Source organism: Nycticebus coucang, chromosome 9 (assembly GCF_027406575.1).
Source record: "Nycticebus coucang isolate mNycCou1 chromosome 9, mNycCou1.pri, whole genome shotgun sequence".
Taxonomy (NCBI): Eukaryota; Metazoa; Chordata; class Mammalia; order Primates; family Lorisidae; genus Nycticebus; species Nycticebus coucang.
In genome coordinates this window covers 131,369,942-131,392,133 of record NC_069788.1, presented here as the reverse complement: position 1 = coordinate 131,392,133, position 22,192 = coordinate 131,369,942, and the positions used below count along the sequence as shown (strand labels likewise).

General features: G+C 40.1%; 1 protein-coding gene across 2 annotated transcripts; it reads right to left on the bottom strand.

Moving 5' to 3' along the window:
• Positions 1-112: 112 nt before the first annotated feature.
• Positions 113-19,304, bottom strand: SNAPC1 (small nuclear RNA activating complex polypeptide 1). Of its 2 annotated transcripts, XM_053603187.1 has the most exons (11): positions 19,118-19,250; positions 17,859-18,033; positions 17,586-17,745; positions 16,977-17,117; positions 16,212-16,316; positions 13,645-13,803; positions 11,788-11,853; positions 11,006-11,068; positions 10,257-10,407; positions 2,138-2,236; positions 113-684 (listed from the first exon to the last, which is right to left on the bottom strand). In XM_053603187.1, exons 3-11 carry the CDS (start codon positions 17,736-17,738, stop codon positions 650-652), a joined length of 972 nt encoding a protein of 323 aa, XP_053459162.1. In that variant the 5' UTR covers positions 17,739-17,745; positions 17,859-18,033; positions 19,118-19,250; the 3' UTR covers positions 113-649. The 2 variants fall into 2 exon arrangements, with proteins under 2 accessions (XP_053459162.1, XP_053459161.1); XM_053603186.1 differs by lacking the exon at positions 17,859-18,033 and having other exon boundaries at positions 116-684; positions 19,118-19,304.
• Positions 19,305-22,192: the final 2,888 nt, after the last annotated feature.

Below are 22,192 nucleotides of genomic sequence, written 5' to 3'. Positions count from 1 at the left end.
ATATGTTTCATATATTTAAAAATAAATGGGCGGCACCTGTGGCTCAAAGGGTTAGGGCGCTGGCCCCATATGCCAGAGGTGGTGGGTTCAAACCCAGCCCTGGCCAAAAACTGCAAAAAAATAAATAAAATAAAGCACACAGACAAAATGTTTATTGCATTTAACCATGCGACATATAAAATAGTAAATATACATTATATACAAATCCATTACCAGATTGTATATACAAAATAGGCGCCTGTGGCTCAGTGAGTAGGGCACCAGCCCCATATACCAAGGGTGGAGGGTTCAAACCCAGCCCCAGCCAAAATGCAACAACAACAACAACAAAAAAGAGATCTCAAACTTATAAAAACAATAATCTGCAATTAACAGAATTATTTCTATTACATACAAAATACAAATTTTATCTCCATTTATGCATATTTCATAAAAGAAAATGTTAAAATTAAAATTCAGAGTAAATACTTACTCTGACTTTTTATACTATCATTCTAAAACATTGTTAGGGTATTCATATTTCAAAGAAATAACATACAGTTTCCCAGTAGAATAATTTTTAATACCGACAGTCTTTATGTTTAATACTCCAGTCACAAATCTTCTGACAGAAAGCTCAAAATTAAACTCTCTACACCAGGCTCTTTGTTCAGTGTTTTCTTTTCCTCTTGGGTACAGTGAACTCTAAAAACATAAAGTTAAGAAGTTAGGTCTAAAAAAAAGACAACTCACACTTATATGATAATAAATACAGGGTGTCCATAAAGTCTCTGTGCAATTTACAGTGTAAAACTACATATTTTAAATTGTGCACACACTTTATGGACTCCTTGTAACTTAATAACATACATTTAAAACTATACACTAAACCTGACACACAGTTTAAAACTCACAACCTTACTGAGAGATCAGCCTGTTAAGACAGCCGACCTCATTCATCTTAAATCCTATTGCTGCGTTTCTCTGCCGTGGTCTCATATGAGTGTGCCCTCCCCCTAATAAGCACAGATCCAGGATGCCAGATCTGAAAGGCACCTACAGAGATGCAGTGACTACAATTTCCATTTCATTTCTGTTACATCTGAAAAGCAAACTCCAACCCCAAGAAACATACGCCTTTCTGGCTCCCACAGCAGATGCCATAACCGGTCTCAGGGAAGTGTCCATCCAGAAACAGCTATGGACCTAAAGGTTACCAATCATTAAGAACAAAGAAAGTAATAAAAAGTACAAAGACATGAAAGTAATAAAAGCTGTGACAGAAAGACACATTCCCTGGCTTGGCACCTGTACCTAAGTGGCTAAGGCACCAGTCACATACCCCAAAGCTGGCAGGTTCAAACCAGCCGGAGCCTGCCAAACAACAATGACAACTGCAACCAAAAAACAGCCGGGCGTTGTGGCAGGTGCCTGTAGTCCCAGCTACCCGGGAGGCTGAGACAAGAGAATCACTTGAGCCCAAGAGTTTGAGGGTGCTGTGAGCTATGATGCCACAGCACTCTACCCAGGGCGACAGCTTGAGACTCTGTCTCAAAAAAAAGAAAAAAAGAAAGACACATTCCCTGCCAGTGAAAAACACAAGAGCAGGAAAAAGAAAAAAGACAAGAAAAAATTAAGAAGAGAAGAAAGGAAGCAGCCAGACTCCTGGGACTGAGCAGCAGCCAGAAGAGTGCAGGGGCCGCAGGACTCTGTCCAGCCGAGAGCAGTGGGAGCTTGTGGGGCTGTCTTCAAAAAGATGGAACAATCAAGTCACGGCACCAAAGCAAAACATTTAACAAAAAAATGATGAAATGGATGGAATTCCTGATGGGATCCATGTCCAGTTATTCACTGTATTATCCCTGGTTTGTTTGTTTTTGAGAAGAAGGTTTCACTATATTTCTGTTGCCCAGACTGGTCTTGAACTCCTGGGTTCAAATGAATCAAGCCGGGACTATAGCACACGTCACTGTGCCTCGCATCACTGACTTGAAGTGTCATGATTAACGATTCAATGGACACTGAAGTTGTCCAGTGAGCCAGAGATCCCGGGATCAGGAGATCACAAGGCCCGGGGTCAAGCTCTTTGTCCCTTCTCAGCCTTCACGCCCTAAGGGCATAAGTTTTCTTCACCAGTTAAAGAAAATTTCATCTGTACCTGTTTCACTAAAACTTCCGTTCTCTTCTTCTTCTTCTGTAATTACGGGCATACTCAGTCTTAAAGATTTATCTTCCTTATTTGCATTCTGTGCATTACCTGGAAATAGAAAATGATTTTATGTGAAAATAAAGAATATTAATCTGTGATAAAACTTTTTATAGAAATAATGTATTACAACAACATAAAATTAAACTGAAATTGTAATGAAGAACAGAAATAGGTAGTCTAGAATACATCTTTTAAAAGTATTAATATATTTTTGTCTATGCTTTCAAAATAGTCTGGGGAAAAAAAATTAGTCAGATGCTTTATTCAATCAAAACAGGAGTTATATCTGCAGACATCAGAGAATAATCATGTGTGCTACTTCAACTTTATCAAATCAATCACAAATGTAATTTTTAAGTTTAAAACCTTGTGTCTGAAGGGAAACACATTTTCCTTACCACATATGCTCAAAGAGGCATCCTTCTCTAGCCATAATTTGCTACTGACTTTCCATTTTCAAAAACAGGGGAGGTTTTCTACATCACCTTCTGTTACTTGAAGAAATATTCTAATCCAACTTCCCAGACACCAGCGTCACAGTGGGTGCCATTCTGCGTCCCAAAAGCAACCCCCAGGCTCAGTCCCTCATTATTGCTTGCCACATTTTCTTCACCACAACACTTTCATCACGTGATTACTGTATGTAATTTGTATTTGTTAACAAACACAAACAGAAGAGGCAGATGCCTCTTCCAACTTAGAGGGTAGCACTCCCAGTGCGATATTGGTTTATTTACAGGATGTATCCCCAGCCCTGTGGCATACAAAGTACCTGGCATATAATGGAGTCTCAAATAAATATTTACTAAATATAGGTTCAACTACTTTATATCACGATATTTCACAGAGCAGACATGTTACAGTGATAAGTACCTGTCAACACAGGAAGGGAGAAGTTAAACAAAAGTGAATTAAACTTTCTGTTCTGAATGTGTGTGCTGGGATCGTAACTGGGTACAGATTTTATGGAATGAACAGTGTACTAAGACTGAGCTGAGTAAACTGTAGCTGTGCACTTTCATATTAAATACAATTCAACCTGAATAAAATACCAATTTCCCACAAAATAACTGAAATTATTTTCCTTTTACTTGCAACTCCTAAATATTATGTAAAATGATTTCTTACATGATCTTTAAAATGATAGATAATGTTTTAGGAAAATTTTTTCCATAGCTAAATAATCATATATTATTTTTTAGACAGTGAACCTATAAACTTTTCAGTTGTTTACAAAATTAGAATCAGTATCATCTGCCCAGAATTATTAATATTGTTCTTCACAACTGTTTAGCCACATCCATCTATATCATTTTTAAAATCCTAATTTTTAATCCTTTTTTTACATTTTTAAAAACACTTATTTACAACTTAACAGGATCTAAGCAGGAATGTCAAGGCAAGGATTTCTGAGTTAAAAACTGACAGCTGAAAAACAAAGCTTCCTCTAATAACATCACAATTTACTTTTTCTTTTTAAGAGATGGGGTTTTGCTCTATCTCCCAGGCTGGAATGCTGTGGCACAATCACAGTTCACTGCAGCCTCAAACTCCTGGACTCAAGCTATCCTCTTGCCTGGGCCTCCCAGACTTCTGGGATTACAGGCTTGACCTACCACGTCCAGCCCTCTATTTTATACATCTATTTCTATATTAAATGAATCGATATTCTCTAAAAGAATAGATACAATGTTTCATCCACCTAGAATGCAGCCAGGAACCATGAAGAAAACCCAGAAAACTTCAGGATGCTTATTAAATAAAATTCATGAAATTTAGTTACAGATATATTCGTCAGGCCTTTATTCAGAACCTAATTACATTTATTATACACAGGACTGAAGTGGTCAACCAGTTTCCTGGACCATTACAGTTTAGAAACAGCAAATGAGCGAATGAAATTGCTAAACACCTGCACACTGAGAACAGACACCCATCCGGTAAACAGGACAGAAACACTGTTTAAACACCCCAACACCACAGGCAGGAGTGCTCAGCATAAAGACCAACTGCCCCCACACTCAAGCTATTACTTGATGGGATCAATGTATTATAAAACCCAGTAAAATAATATGCTCATGCTGACAACCGTGAGTCATCAAGAGAAAACTAAATTATGTTCAGAATAATGTTCCAGAAAGTGATAAAGCATAAAATTTATTTTATCTTAATTATGTTTCTGATTATGAAAATGATAAATGGCCCAGGCATAGCTCATGTCTGTAATCCAAGCACTTGGGAGGTGGAGGTGGCTCACTTGAGGCCAGGAGTTTGCAACCAGCCTGGGCAACACAGCAAGATTCTGTCTCTACAAAAAAGTTCAAAATTAGCCAAGTGTGATGGTTCATGGCTCTAATCCCAGCTACTCAAGAAGATAACCTAGGCCCAGGACTTTGAGGTTGCCGTAAGCTGTGATTGTGCCACTACACTCCAGCCTGGGCAACTAAGCAAGACTCTGTCTCTTAAAAAAAAGGGGGGGGGGACATTAATAAAAGGAATATAGTACATTTTACAAAGATATCAAGCAGAATAAGTTTTTAAAAGTATGTTGTGAACTTTTGATCATTAACCCACAAAGCTAATTCCCCAGAGGGAGTCAGGTAGCTAGTTCTATATGCTCAAAGCTAAATGTATGGGGTGCAATTATCAGTAATACCATTACTTATTATCAAAACAAATGATTACTAGATACACAGCTAGAATACAACTAAGAATAAACTTATGTAAGTGTGTCTAATTAGCTCCAGACTAACATCTACAATGACCTGACAGGTAGCACTGCAGTGTGCCAGATGTCCGCTCACTTTAGTCTCAGTGCTGCTAGTTACTAGCTAGGTAACCTCGGACATCTCAGGGAAAGTTCAGCAGCTAAGTATTACATAAATAGTAGCTGCCATCATCTGCACTGCCACATCGTAACTACTACTGACGTCCTTCTAGCAACATGCTTGTCATATTCAAGGAATGATAATTTAACTGAGTTTGAAGAATACAAAATTTAGTAAATTCAATCCATCCACTGAGCACCTGTTTATGAGCCAGACTATTAACAGGAACGAGCACTGAGTCTGGAAAGCAGACTGGGCACATCCCCCCAAATGAAGTCCTTATTGTGTCATCGTATTTCTCCAACATTAAAGACACTAATATCCTCCCCACCGCTTAGACACTAAGCGTTCTCACCTCACCCCTCTCCGTCAGCCTCCCTACTTGGGCTCCTCTGTTGGCCTGTTTCTCTAATGCCCACAAACGCCTGGCCAGACACACGTCTCTCCTTAACCTCAACTACTCTAACAGCCTTTCACTTCGTGTTCCTGTTTTCAATCTGTTCCCATCTACCCACAATACACTCAGATTGATTTTCTCCAAGGAAAACTTTGGTCATACCACTTGCTTACAAAGTTTTAGATAACTCTCCTCTGCCTACCAACTTAAGTCTAAACTTATTCATTCCACATTTAGGCCTGGTCACAATACAATCCTCAGTGTAGTTTTCCAGCATTAACAGTTAACTCCTCAACACATTCTTTATGCTCTAGCCTCTGTCTTAAGTCTATGGAATTATTATATTTATCTTATTTTTGTAAAAAGACAATGGATTTTTTGATTGCTAAAGTGGAGTTATCATATAAAGTCCGAACATTACAGAAATTTATAGACTTGACAGTCATTATCCCATCCCTGAGATTTTTTTTTAATTTTTTTTTTTATTTTTAATTTCAGTTTGCTTGTTCATTCTTCTTCATTTGAAGTACTCTTTTTTTTGTTTGTTTTGTTTTCTTCTTCCTCTGGCGATGCTCTGTCCCGCTGTTTTTGATGTTAGTAGAGACGGGGTCTTACTCTGGCTCACTGCTGGTCATAGTGGTCTCCAACCTCTGAGCTCAGGCAATCCACCCGCCTCGGCCTCCCACAGTGCTGGGACTACAGGTGTGAGCCACCACGCCCGGCCCCATCCCTGAGAATTAACCACTGCTAACACTTAATACAGGTATAGATTTCTTCAGTGTGTTTATGTATGTATACATTTACTTATTAATAAAATGGGATCATATTCCTCTTTCAAAAGCCTTTTTCACTAAGTATTGATAGTTTGGATATATACTTTCATATTAATATAGAGAGAGCTTTCTCCAACTTTTGGCAGGAATACTACCTTTGCGTGTAGTTACAATTTTTCCTACTCAATTTTTTTTTTTTTTTTTGATTTTGGCCGGGGCTAGGTTTGAACCTGCCACCTCTGGCATATGGGACCGGCGCCCTACTCCTTGAGCCACAGGCGCCGCCCCCTACTCAATTTTTTAACATTATACAATTGAGTTGATTATGGTCTTTGCCAATTGAAATAATCCTACAATATGCTTGTGTATATGTTATTTGTATAGGATAAATTCCTAGCAATTGCTAAGTTAAAAACATGCACATTTAAAATTTTGACACATTCCAAGTTGCTATCTGACCAGCAGTGAGCCAGAGTAAGACCCCGTCTCTACTAACATCAAAAACAGCAGGACAGAGCATCGCCAGAGGAAGAAGAAATGTGCCAATTCACTCTTCCACTTAAATTTAGAGGTTTTATTTTTACTATCAATGGGTTATCCTTAATCTTTGCTGATCTAATAAGTGATATCAAAATCAAATGTTTTAATTTATGCATTTTTTTAACTTACAAAGAAAAACTCATTTCTCACGATTCTGAGGCTGAAGTCCCATGTCGAGATGCCGACGTCTCATCTGCCTGGTGGATCTCTTCTCATACTTCCTCCCGTGGTGGAAGGTGAGAGCTGACTTATAATTCTTTAATTGTTAGTGAAATTACCTCTCTCTTCATATACACATTGACTGTTTGTTTGCATTTTGTGATTGCCTGTCTGTGTGCTCAGCCCATTTTTCTATTGGATGATGGCCTTCTTCCTTTAAGATCTCTTCTAAAATTAGAAATAACAGTATCATCTGTGCTACAAATGATTTTGCAAAATGTTTCATCTTTTATGGAATATAGGCTCCTCTTTTTGAAAAAAAACTATGAGATCAAAAATACTCTTTCCACTGTAAGGAAATAAACTTTTGATTAAAGAGAAACTATGAAGTAAGCACTTAGGTCTTTATTTATTTAGGTGATTACTTCTGTTTCAGAGTATTTCCAATACCTATGAGCTACAAAGCCGGCCAGCTGGAATAGCCAAGCTATGAAGGACGATCTGAATTAACAGTGTATTTTCTTATACTTTCTCATGAGTTAAATCTTCCCCAACACCTGGGCAATTCAATAACAAATCTCAGGTGTGCCGTGGAGACTGTCCTTGAGTTAATTTCAGAGTTCACAAAACAATGGATTTCAGTTAACTACATTATGCTGTAAGATACAGCTAATGAAGGAAGTGGTGTTTCATAAAATATACCTGTGACACGTTAGAGATTTTTTTAAACTTCATCTAATTTCTTTCCTATCTTGCTCTTGTTCCTCCTTTGTTCCTCAATCACATATAAAAATCTGTTTTTCGGGTGTTTAAGAAAGCAGTTTGACCAGCTAATCTCCTTGCCACACCTATAGGAAAGTTATTAATAAAAAGTTGTTGTGTGGATTTCTAAATGTTAAGTATCTTTGGTTAATTTAGAACAAAGCATTTTAATGTGCCAGAAATTAATTTTTTAATATAACCAAACAAATCTTTTCCTCATGTCCTCTGGTTTTGTTTTGGTTTGGCTGTTGGTCAGATTTAGGGGTGGGGAACCCACATGTGGCCCTCTAGATCCCCAAGTGCAGTCCCTCAACCAAATCCAAACTTCACAGAACAAATCCTTTTATTAAAAGGGATACAGCAGGAAAAAAGGAAGCTTTTCTTGCCTCTGCTGGTGCTTAAAGAAGAACAATCTGGAAATCAGAAGGCCACAGGAACTGGGACTATAGGCATGTACCACCAACTCCCAACTATTTTATTCCTTATTTTTTTAATTTTTAGAAACCAAGGTCTCACTGCGTTGCCAGATCTGGGCTCCAGGCATGCTCCACCGCAGCCTCCTGAACAGCTGGGAGTACAGGTGCAAGCCACAGCACCAGGCAAATGCACCATTTTTAATGTAAACAGATCTAGTAGCTTTGACAAATGCACGGTTATGCAGTCAAACTACAGAATATTTCCATCAATCCCAAAATCTGCCTTGTGGATCTCTGCAGTCAACACCTTCCCCTGCCCTCCGACCCCAGCAATCACTGGTCTGTTTTCTGCCCCCATAGACTGGCCTTTTCCAGAGTATCACATAAACAGAATCATATACTACCCAGCCTTTTGTATCTGCTTCTTTCACAAAGAACCATGAATGTGAAATTCACCCATGTTTTACATGTATCAGTTGTTTCTTTATTGCTGAGTAGTATTTCATTGTGTGGGTATCACAGTTAAACCAGTCACCAGCTGAAGAATATTTAGACTGCAGTTTTTGCTATTATGAATGGTATTTTTTCATACAAATTTTTATGTGAAAATAAGCATTCACTTCTCGTGGGTAATTATCAAGGAACAGCACTTCTGTGGGTCAAACAGCAAGGAGATATATATACACACACACACACATATACATATATATATACACACATTATGTATTGAACTGCCAGTTTTCCAAAGTGACTACCTTTCTGGATTATCATCAGAAATGCATGAAGTTTCCACTTGTTTCAAATCCTCATCAACTTTTATTACTGCAGTTTTTTTTTGTTTTGTAGGGGCTTTTCCTGTTTTTGAAGCTATTCAGGGTATAGTGGAATGTCACTGTGGTTCTAATTTTGATTTCTCTAACAACTAAAGATCCTAAGCATGGAATGAAATGTTTTATCTTTTTTTTACTGGTTGGGTTGTTTATTAATTTTAAGATTAATACAAGACTTGGATTAAAGATCCAAGACTGGATACAAGACTTTCATCAGGATTATAGTTTACAAAATTTTTCTCCCAGTCTGGTGTTTATCTTTTCATTTTCTTAACAGTGTCTTACAAAGACAAAAATTTAAATTTTGAGGAATCCCAATTTATCAATTTTTTGTTTAATGGCTTGTGTTTTTCTGTGTCATATATAAAAAAATGTTGCCAGCCAGGTGTGGTGACTCATGCCTGTAATCCCAGCACTTGGGAGGCCAAGGCGGGTGGACTGCCTGAGCTTACAGGTTTGAGACCAGCCTGAGCCAGAGCGAGATCCCGTCTCTAATAGCTGGGTGTTGTGGCGGACACCTATAGTCCCAGCTGCTTGGGAGGCTGAGGCAAGAGGATCACTTGAACCCATGAGTTGAGGCTGCTGTGAGCTAAGATGCCACAGCACTCTACTGAGGGTGACAAAGTGAGACTGTCTCAAAAAAAAAAAAAAAAAAAAAAGAAAAATTTGCCCAAACCAAGAACAGAAACATTTTTCTCCTATGTTTTCTTCTGTAAGCTTATAATTTTAGGTTTTATATTTATGACTATGGTCTATTTTGAATTATTTTGTGTATATAAGGTTTGATATACAAAACCTTTTGGATACAGGTGTGAAACTGTATCAGCAGCATTTGTTGAAGACTATTCTTTCTCCACAGAATTGTTTTTACATGTTTGTCAAAAGCTAAAGGGAAATGTGGTTTATAGACTGCCTTACCTGTCATATCTTATTCTACACAAAAGTTTGATTCACACATAAAAATTATTAATGAGGTATGCAGTGGATAATTCTAGACTCTTTCCATAATTATCTAGCTATAATATATCACTTTGGACAAGTTATTTAATTTGTATGGGCCTTTCATCGTCCATGAAATTATATAATTAATATGATTTCCAGGTTCCCTTTTAGCAATAAGATTTCAAGAATATAAGAATTTATTTTCAACATTAAATCTCATGAATATTCTCAAATATTTAAATCCTTCTTAATAAAGAAATAAAGGTAGGAGGAAGTTGTATGTACATAAGACCCATTCTCCTTGTTGAATCTTATCATTGGGGACACGATTATAAGAGGGACTTTATCTAACAAATGCAATCAGCGTAACCTAATTCTTTGTATCCTCAATGAGTCCTAAACAATAAAAAAGAGAAATCACCTCTGTTCCTGGAAGGCTTCTTCTTCGCTGCTGGTTTCAGTGTCTCCTTGCTCCTTTTTTTCCCAGGTGCTTTGGTTTGTCCTTGACCAGATGCAGAATCAGAGTCAGAAGAGTCAAGTTTGACTTGACGATGCCGTCTGGATTTGGATGCCTTCAGAGTTAGAAATCCAAGTAACCACAATAAATTACAAAATGAATACAACTGATTAGTTAAAAAAAAGACAAAAATGAGGATGACTTTACAGAAATATTTGTCTTTAAGTACGACTTCCTTGGCTGGCTTACTATAATCACTTGTGCCATGTAAACAGTCTTTTATCTTTATAACATGGTAAGTTTCCAGCAGCTATCATCACTATCCACTCACATCACATTAAAATGAAGTTGTTTTACTATGTGGCATGGTTGGGAAATGGAAGCGTAAAGACACATCCTATTCCTCATAACCATTCCTCCTTTCTAATAATAACTATTTCCTTTAGGCACTAAAGGGTCAGGAATACTAGAGGCTGGAAAACAATAAAGAAAATTCCAGGTAAAAACCAGAATAAATAGCTAAGAGGAAAAGTTGAAGATATTGCCCCTCAAGGTTCAGAATATGTGGGAAGGGTGGGATGGGGCAGAGGACTGTCGGACTACGTAACTCTGTAATAACATTTGACTTTTTAATCTGTGTACATTACTAATTAAAATGTAATTTTAAAAGCATCCAGTCAATTTCCAAATCACCTTATTAAAAAAACACTTACCTGAACGACAACAGAAAAGGCCTTTGATTTTATTTTTGCTAATGATTCTGCCCTTTCACATCTCTGGAAGTAAATTAAACAAGAAGGGGAAAAAGTTAAAACACACAAACTTTAGAGTGAAATTTATTATCGGAAGTAAGGTCTGAGACAAAAAGTAGGATACGGCAAAAGGAACCAATGTTTACTGCACACGTACAGAGAGCACACACCTGAACACACACCATATTCTCGACCCGACAAAGCAGGTGCCATGACCACGCCCACAGTGACCATTTTCATTCAGGATTCCCGGAGGACAATTTGAATTAAAGTCTGGTGTGATCAGACAGATCCCTTTACTGCCATTCCCTCCTCATCTGCCTTTGCCCGAAGATGGCTGCTTATCTCAGTCACTAAGATAGATGAAAACCCTGAAGGCAGGAAGCAATGAATAGTAGCTTGGGCTCCACAATGGCTGAAAGGCTGACAAGTGAGAAAAGCTGTATTACAAAGTCCTTACCCTGCTCCTCTGAGAACTGAAGGCACCTTCCACCGCCAGCCTCTCCTGTCCCTGCTCAAAACTATTCACATCCTCATAGCCAAGCTATACCTGAAGTGTCTTTCACAAGGTTCCAAGTAAAGAACATACTAGCGTTTCACAGAACAATGATTCAGAATTTTCTATATTTATTATAATACGAATCAAGGATCATAATGCTTAGTGAACAGAATCACAACCACACATAAAACAAAGCCAACCAAATCACAGCCCCATAAGCAATCATATAGCAAAGCTTTCTAACCTCTGATTCTTGTGAATTGCCTTCCCTCTTTTCTTCTCCATCAATTTTTGATTTGAAGGATGGATTCTGAAAGAGTAACAAATACAGAGACACAAAAATTTACAATTTAAGTAAGTACAAATCAACGTCACAACAGTGAGAATCGCTTCTTTTAATTACTGAAGAAACAGAAGAGCATTTCACATTATTGCAACATGGTTTACCCCCTGACATTAAAAGCAGGGTTAGGTATCAGAATCGTCCTAAAATTCATCAATAAAATGCCTACATCCTCCTAACTAATGAAAGGTAGCATGTACTTTATGTGTTAGTAAAGAAACTGGTTTATTCTCCTTTGCTTCAGATTATCAGATGCCTCAATCATGCTTACTGAAGACAGCGTATGTATCAAAATACTAACAGATTGTTACATGAAATGCCTAGGTCATTTCTGTAACCTATTTGTAGGACTTCAAATATTCAAACATTCTAAAACTTACTATCTCTCATTTAAATAAATGTGGGTCAAGGAATAAAATTTTCTTCTTCCCCTGTCATTTCCTTATCACTTTCCTTGTTTATCTTTTTTAAAAAGATATCTTAAAATTAAGTATTTTGGGCTAGGCACAGCAGCTCTGGTGAATGCTCATGTACACCCATGTCCTGAGCAACCATACTGGGACAGTGCAGGGACGGGAGGGCAGGACGGTGCTGGAGCCTGGCCAGGCTGGACAGCACGCTGACACACTGCACAGCTCCTGTCAGATATGCCGCTGCAGCTCCATGATGTGTCAGAGCTGCGGCCGGATGGGAGCGGCTTTGGCCTTGGCCAGATCTACCCCGGCCTTTCCTGCTGCCTTTTCTGCTTTGGCAGCCCCCTCACGTCCCCTCAGACTCTAGAAGTGTGGCCTGTGTCCACTGCTGTGCCTCCACTGGCGTAAGTACAGACTGGGGGGGTGGCGCGCACGGATAAACTCGATCTCAGAATGGAGGCAGTGGATGCCCTGGCAGCCAGCAGCCTGGTTGACGGCATCCCCTATGCTCGTGTGCAGGACCTCCAACTCTCAGACTTTGTCCAGAGAGTCTGCCAAGCTCTACTCTCATGGCCATCTGAGCCGGCCAGGACAGAGTGTTCACACTGGAGCTTGCCTCGTAAGGATCCATGGCGCACAAGTAAAGGCCCCCATCTACTTGCAGAGTCACACTGTCCAGGGTCACAGCCAACTGCTCAGGCCCTCTGATGACAATTTCCTCGAGAGCCTCCTGCACAGGGCGGAGGAAGCTCATGCCAGGCGCCAGGATCAAGTGGAATCAGCCCACTGCTCCTCCACCCAGGCCTCCTGCTGCAGCACCAACATCACCACAGTGTTTCAGGGAAAACCCAGAGAAAGCCTGAGCAAAAGCCCTCAGAAAAAGGGCCCCAGGGCCCCACAGCCCACATTCCAGTATGCTCCATGGGCGACTGAGTTCTAAGAGAAGTTGGATGTCTTGAATTTTAGGTGAAATCTACAAATATTTAAATGTTGTTAATTAATTCACAATGTTAGAATTAACACTGTACAAACAAAACACATGTGTGTGCAGATTTGGTCCAAAGACAGTGTACGGCCCCCAAAATGTCAGCTCACAAAGACTGTAATTCATCTGTAGTGTAATAAGATTATATAAGCCTATACAAAAATACATCCATAGAGTCTCTCTGTAAAGTAAATATCATCACATTGCTAATAAGTGGCAAGAGTGGAACCAAAGGCATCCAGACCTCTATCTCAGCTTCACAGGAGTGGAGCCGCGACACTGGGCAGCTCCTCAACAGCCCCGTCCTCGTCTAAACACCTGCATGATGCAAAGGAGAGGCGCCCGACAGCCACTGCATACCTTTCTGTCCTTGTGCCACTGCTGGTGCTCCAGAACTATGCTCTTAAGGTTGTCAAAAAAATCATCCTTTATCAAGCTGAGAGCTTTGTCTGGCTTTGACTTCTCAGTTGAAATGACATGTTTCATGTTCTGATAATGATCATGCACATTCAACATTTCCTAAAAGTAGAAAGATGAGTCTTACTTCAATTTCTGAGGAGAAACTTAAAGGCAAAACCATTCCAAAATATAAAATTACCTTCCGAAGTAACTATGAACTGACAGGGAACAACATTCTGTAGTTTACTGAAAATAACGTAATCATGCAAATGAAATAGTACAACTTTATTAACAAAGAAGCTGCTTTCACTGACTCCACAAACAGTAATTAAGATGTACTATAATAGGGAGACGCTAGGGAAAGACTAATTAACACACGGTAGAATTGCATTTCAGCACATAATGAAAATTATTTCTAGCACAACAGATCATTAAATGCCATTACTGGCTCTGGTACGGTGGCTTAAATCTGTAAACCCAGCACTTTGGGAGGCCACGGCAGGAGGATCACTGGAGCCCAGGAGTTAAGAGCTCAGCCTGAGCAACATAGCGAGATCCTATTCTTTACAAAAATGTTTTTTAAAAGTCAGCAGAACTATAGCCCTAGCTATTCAGGAGGTTGAGGTGGGAGGACTGCTTGAGCCCAGAAGTTTGAGACTGCAGTGAACTATGATCATGTGCCTGCACTCCAGCCTGTGTGACCGAGTGTGACACTGTCTCAAATAAATAAATAAATAAAATATCCTTGTTGTTTAAAAATATATATCACTACTGATAACTAAGATTATGTTTTTATACTGTAATGACATACCAAGAATATTCTCATCATTTTTATGCTATACTGGAAATTCCTATATAATGCCTCTCACCCAAGCCTGCACAGAAAGCCTGGGTGCCTATCCACATAACCTTCACCATTACTTTAGTGATAAGATTCAGCTTTAAAATCCTGGGTGCCTGTCCACATAATCTTCACCATTACTTTAGTGATAAGATTCAGCTTTAAAAGCCTGGGTGCCTGTCCACATAACCTTCACCATTACTTTAGTGATAAGATTCAGCTTTAAAAGCCTGGGTGCCTGTCCACAGAACCTTCACCATTACTTTAGTGATAAGATTCAGCTTTAAAAGCCTGGGTGCCTGTCCACATAACCTTCACCATTACTTCAGTGATAAGATTCATCTTCAAAAGAAATAAGAGGGTGATTATGACACCACTTGTAGCATCATTTATTAGGCCTATTTTCCCCCAGAAACCTCCAGCCAAACAGGCAGAGGGCAGACATCACACTGCAGCCTAATTTAAGACAGCATGTAAAACCTGGCAGAGAGACGTGGTTCTGAGACCTGAAGGGAATTACCGACACTCCCATCACAGATGGACAAGGCAACATCAGAGGCATCCCCGAGTCACACTACTCCATTTCTTTCTGACAGATTCTGGCAGAACTGAGATCTGTTCAAGAAATCAGAAACTGCTTAGTAGTGGTGAGGGCTTACATATGGAGGATCTGCAATGGGAGGACACTGAAACAGCTTACAACGGACGGTGCTCCCAATGCTTTACTCCGTGCAGTATAACACAGGAGTAAGGTCAAGGTTTTGAGTCTGAGTTGCCATTTGTTCCACATGTGACCTTAGGCAAAACCTTCAACTTGAGAATCGTGTTTCATTTTGTACAAAATGAAGTCATTCCACCTACCTGACTGTTGTACACACTAAACAAGCCTGTATGAGCCCAAGAGTTTGAGGTTGCTGTGAAGTGTGACACCATGGCACTCTACCCAGGGCGACTAAGTGAGACTCTGTCTCAAAGAAAACATACGAAGAAAAAAAAAAAAAAAAAAAAAAAAACACCCTGCACAGCTCCTGCAACGTCCTAGGCCTTCAGACATTCAGTGAAACACCCTACACAGCTCCTGCAGCGTACTAGGCCTTCAGACATTCAGTGAAACACCCTACACAGCTCCTGCAGCGTACTAGGCCTTCAGACATTCAGTGAAACACCCTACACAGCTCCTGCAGCGTACTAGGCCTTCAGACATTCAGTGAAACACCCTGCACAGCTCCTGCAGCGTACTAAGCCTTCAGACATTCAGTGAAACACCCTACACAGCTCCTGCAGCGTACTAGGCCTTCAGACATTCAGTGAAACACCCTGCACAGCTCCTGCAGCGTACTAAGCCTCCAGACATTCAGTGAACAGTAATTTCCTTGTAATCCAGTAATTCTTAAACTTCTAAGGGGATGAACACCTTTGAGCATCTAAGAATAGTTGTGGTACCACACTCTAACAAAGTACTCATATGTACGACATCAGAAGGCCTCCCAGGGCCCCAGATTAAGAACTCTTGCTCAAAAGCAATTAGGAGTTTTTTCCCTGGTACTTTAGAAAAATAGCATTCTATGACTAGTTAAAATCATTAGAAAAATTGTCAGTAGCCAGTAGATAAAGGTACAACCTCAGCATATAGATGGCAAATAAATAATTAAAAAAAAAAAATTCAAGAGCACAAAAGTAAATTTACCTCTAATACATCAGAAGTGATAAGTTTCATTGCACGATCATCAGGGTCCTTAAATTCTTCTGTAACTTCAGTTCGTTGAATTTTTTTCTTCATTCGGTATGACAGCTATGATAAAGAATGTTTTTTACAATGAATTTATTTTAAAGTATATTTTTCAAGGACTAAAATATAAGCCAGCAGCAAAAACTGTCTTATCAATAAACATGGTGAAACAAAGCAGCTGAAAATGTGTATTTGTTAAATACCCATTTTCCAAAGAATTATGTCTCAACTATCCTTTTAGATGCCATGCCACGCGCTTTCAAGTTTAGATGAGATTCAGAGAAATTGCATAATTTGCTAGTGAAACCAGATCTAGTGCTCTTCCAACCTAGTGTCTCAACTGTCACATGATTGAAGAAATAAGAAAATGTACTAGAAGTTTCAACTTTTCACAAATGATTTATTAAAATTCTTTAGTCCTCTGTTTAAGCAACCTTTCTAATATTTGAATAAAAAGAGGTATGAGCAAATAAATGCAGGCACCAAATCTAATTTCTTCTCACAACTATTTGCTTAATATGTGGCATCCCAAAACATTTAAAACTAGAGGTTAAATGTATGTTTGCAGGAAAAAAACTGGAAAATACTTTCTTCTATTTTAAGATGGCTACAAGTCTTGAACACTGATAATATTCATTCCATTTCCTGGAGACTGAGGTGCTTTATGGATAGTAAAGTATAATTTTTCATTTTGAAAAATGAAAATTATTATAGGCAACATACCAATTTGGGCATTGCTGTATAGTGAAATGCTCTGTCTAGTCGTAGTTTCCTAAAAACATAAGCTGCATCAAAATGTTGTGCATTTATCAAATCTTGCTGAAATTTTAAAACTTCATCCCAATCCTTCAGAGCAACTCTGATCTGCAACCAAAAAAATAAAACAGTTGTATTAAATGTTAGTCTTGTTTTTACAAATGTACTGCAATTTAAAAATTCTGGCATTTCCAGATAATGGTCCTTAAAATGTCTAAATCAAACCACATGGAAATTGAGGAAAATGTCAATTTCAAAGTGGCTCCAGAGGTCTAGCATCCTCTCTCCCTCAGTCCCACAAGCTCTGCATGGAGCTGCTTGTTTGGTTTAACCTGGGACCTGGTACCTTGCCCATTCCCTACTGACAGGCCTGCACTCTTCAGCATTCTAGTTTTTACCTCTGTCATTATTTTTTGTATGTGAAGCGTTTCAGTGATCAATAAACGTAAATGGGCAATGTAAAACAAGCAAAAAGAATACTGGCATTTCTATTTAAGTCATGTTTAATCACATATGATAAAAATAGAGTACCTCTTTTACATTTCTGCTAAGGGAAAACAACTCTCCCACTCTTACCTTTTGTTTTGGTTGACACAGCTGGGTGTTATATAATCCATACAGCAGATACAAACCACCAACTCTGATCTGGAAGGTGTATGGAGGTAAAAAATACTGCCAAGCCAAAGCTAAAGCTTCTTTGGTAAACATGTTCTTTTCTAAATTTCTCATTCTCCCACTAGGAAACAAAGAGAAAATGTGACTCATTAAGGAACAGGTGATGAAAAAAGCCAAAAGAGGTATACACTTGATTAAACAGCAGTTGCTTATAATTGGGTAGGGATTCCATACCTGATTCTTTCATGATTCAACCACAAAGAGCTAAGGTTCGGCTGTGCTTCTTACACCGAGGTTCAGGCAACTACTAAGTAAACATGATGCAACTCCCCAAAACATCAACTTCAACTTCCCAAATGGGAGACCAAGAAGGAAGGGGTTTCAAATATTACCGGTTAAGTAGTCACATCTAATTATTAAAATAACCACAATTATTCTACACAATCGAAAACTGAGTTCATTTGAATACCTAATGGACATTTTCTGCAATACTTTTTCTTTCTAGGTTAAAGAAGATTTTCCTAAGGAACTGTCATTTGAGCTTAAATGTGAGTGAAGAATAAGGCAGAAAAGCAAAGGGAATGGGGGGAAACTGTAAAGGGTGAATGCAGTTGCTGGAAGAAAGCGAATGCTTGAAGGGAACTAGCAGGTGAGTCTGGAGAAACGGCCAGAGAATAGTGACCAACGGTCTTGCCAGCTTTATCCCAAAGGCAATGGGAACCATTGAAGAGCTGTAAGCAGGGGCGTGACACTATCAGATGTACACTTTATAAAGCCATCTCGGTTGCTGTATTAAAATTAATTCGGGGCCGGGCGTGGTGGTTCACGCCTGTAATCCCAGCAATCTGGAAGGGCAAAGCGGTGGATCGCCTGAGCTCAGAGGTTAGAGACCAGCCTGAACCAGAGGGAGACGCGTCTCTAAAAACAGCCGGGCGTTGTGGAGGGCGCCTGTAGTCCCAGCTATTCGGGAGGCTGAAGCAAGAGGATCGCTTGAGCCTAAGAGTTTGAGGTTGCTGTGAGCTGTGACGCCACAGCACTCTAAAGGCGACAAGGTGAGACGCTGTCTCAAAAAAAAAAAAAATTTAGATACATAAATAATTAAAAAATAAAAACTGTCAATTTAAAAAATAAATAAGTTCGATCGCTTAGAGTTGTATCTCCGTGTGTGCTCTGTTTTTAAACGTGGGGTTCTGGAAGAACAAGGCTGGAGGAGGGCAGGTGATAGGGGCCCGGTCCGGGTGAAGGCAGGTGCAGATGGAGAGGGGAGGAGTTGAGAAGGAGAGGGGCGGGGAGGCACATCCAGTGGGGAGGCCTCCCAGGGGCGCGATCTGAGGCCCAGGGAAAGCGTGCAGGCCGAGCACAGCCGACGGTCCGGGAGAGACGCCGCCCTTCGCCGTCCTTCCCAAGACGGGTGGGACGGCAGGGAACCAAGCCACGTTCCACCCCGCCCGCCGGCAGCACGGAGAGGCAGGCAGTGGACGAGAAACACCCACCAAAAAATGGTCCCGAACTTCATGTTCCTCCAGAGCTCCGTGAAGTCCTCGAAGCGCACGCTGTCGGTCTCCAGGAAGCGGCTGAGCAGCGCCTCGCAGTCGGCCTTCAAGCCCGCGGGAGTCCCCATCCCGCCGAAACCCACACACCGTTGCCTGGCAGCCAGCCGCAGTCTCGGAGAAAACCATGCTGTCCCCGCCCCCTACGACCTGACGCAGGCGCGCTCCGTGACGTATTATCCGGCGTGTTTAGCTCCGCCCTCATCTGGGCCCGGGCGAGCGGTCGTGAACCTTCTGCGCGTGCGTAATTTGTGTGTCAGTTGAAAACTGAAACAATTAAGCCACAATAAGAGGAGATGAGAACTCCCTCCGGTTTCAGTCTGTTTCTGAGGCTACCATCTACTTAGATTTCACTACACTATTATCTACTCCAGTAATTACCATAGCTTTTTCGAAGAATCATGTCTGGCAAGGACGTGTCTTTTTTTCTTCTTCAGAAGTGTCTTTTTTTTTTTTTTTTTTGAGACAGAGTCTCACTTTGTCACCCTTGGTAGAGTGCCATGGCCTCATACCTCACAGCAACCTCAAACTCCTGGGCTTAGCGATTCTCTTTCCTCAGCCTCCCAAGTAGCTGGGACTACAGGCACCTGCCACAACACCTATTTTCAGAGAGGAGGTCTCACTCTGCCTCAGCCTGGTCTTCAATCTGTGAACTCAGGCAATCCACTTGTGGGGCGAGATAAGGACCACTGACTCAAATTAGAATTTCAAAAAGGAGTCTTTTATTAACCACGGGGCTGTCTCAGCAAAGTCTAAAGCAGACCAAATGAGAGAGCATTGAAGGGTCTGACCTTGGGGTTTTTCTGGTCTGAACGTTGGCAAAGGGCCAAACAAGTGGGCTGAAAGTTAGCAATTAGAAACAAAAAGAAAGTTGGCAAAAGAAGCAAAAAGCAAGCACAGGGTCACGATGACCCCTTTTACAGAAGTGAACCCTGCAATTTAGCAGTTTAGTCAATAGGTAACAAAAGAGCAGTTAGTTAACAATAAGGTAACATAATGCAGATCTAGCAACTACTGGATAAGTAAAACAATTTGTCATAGCACTTAGCTAGTTAACTCTTATTTTGACAGTACTTGGCCCATTGGTTCTTATCTTGTCCTGTTCCAGGCCGATCTGGACCCATGTTAGAGTAATGGTGCCTGTCATCATTTCAGAGTTATGGTATTCTCATCTTTTTGTCCTTTCATCTTTTATCCTACACAGCCCCCTGGTGCATGTCGGTGGAGGGTGGTATCTGTCTTATGGGGGTGATGAGGCTGCTGGCACCCATCTCACACTCATCTCAGCCTCCCAAGTGCCTTGATTACAGGTGTGAGCCTGGAGTGTCTTGACTATTCTTGGACTTTTGCTTTTTCACATAAATTTTCAAATTTGATTAATCAAATTTCTCTAATAATGCCTTTGGGATTTTGATTGAATTGCATTATCTATAGGTCAATTTGGGAAGGAATAACACCTTTATCATATTGAGTCTTTCTATCCATAAACATTTCTTTAAGTCACCTAGCATCTTTAAAAAGGTTTATAATTTTTCTCCTGGAACTTTTTACTTACCTTTTGTTGGATTTTTCTTTCTTTTCTTTTTTAAAAGACATTGTCTTGGGCCAAGTGGGGTGGCTCATGTCTGTAATCCTAGAACACCAGGAGACCAAGGCAATAGGATCACTTGGGCTCAGGAGTTTGAGACCAGCCTGAGCAAGAGTGAGACCCCATCTCTACTAAAAATAGAAAAATTAGCTGGATATTGTGGCAGGCTACTTGGGAGGCTGAGGCAGGAAGATCACTTGAGCACCAGAGTAGTGTGGTGCTCTATTCTGAGTAGAGCAATAGAGTGAGACTCTGTGTCTGAATGAATGAATAAAAAAGACAGTGTCTTGCTCTGTTACCCAGGCTCCAGACTAGAGTGCTATGGCACTATCCTAGCTCACAGCAACCTCAAACTTCTGGCCTCAAGCAATCCTCCAGCCTCAGCCTTCCAAGCAGCTAGGACTACAGACATGCATCATGCCTAGCTAATTTTTCTATTTTTTGTATCCATGGAGTCTGGCTATGTTGCCCAGGCTGGTCTCAAACTCCAGGGCTCAAGCAGTCCTCCTATCCTAGCCTTCCAAAGGGTTGGGATTACAAGCATGAGCCAGCCTTTTGTTATATTTTTCTTATATACCTTATGTTCTTGAATGTTGTATTTGGTATTTTTTCCTTCCTTATATTTCCGGACTGCTTGATTTCAGTATTTAAACTTATCACAATTTTGGCCTTAACACCAAATAAGCATTTAAACTCTCATCTAAAGACAATCATAGGGCAGTGCCTGTGGCTCAAGCAGTAGGGCACCAGCCCCATATGCTGGAGGTGATGGGTTCACACCTGGCCCCAGCCAAAAACTGCAAAAAAATATATATATAATAATAATAATAATAAAGACAATCACAGCCACTACATTTAACATTCTTTATTTTTTAACTGGCTATGTTGATGTGATTCTTAACAAAGAATTCATAATCCCTATGAAATGTCAGAAAGATATAGAAATGAATTATGTAGAAAGTGAAGTCCTTTGGCACTCTGTCCCCAAGGACAACTACTGTTTTGTATTCATTATATTATTCCTATTGAGGGAATTTTAAATACAGAATGACATAATCATAGTTCTGTTTTAGAGAGATGAATTTGGCAACATTGTAGTGTGGTGGGGACAGGGCAGATAAAAGGAGAGATGGAGGAAACCCAGGTATGTACTGAAGAGCTAGATCTTTTATCTAGAACAAAAACAAAAATACTGTCTGGATTTCTGATACCACATATTAAGAAATTTGTTGCTCAATTTTTAGGTGTGATATTAATGATAGTATTGTGGTTGTGTCAAAAAAGAATGTATACCAGGGCGGCACCTGTGGCTCAAAGGAGTAAGGCGCCAGCCCCATATGATGGAGGTGGTGGGTTCAAACCCAGCCCTGGCCAAAAACTGCAAAAAAACCCCCACCATTTTAAACATTTCCAGTCCTAAACAAATTACC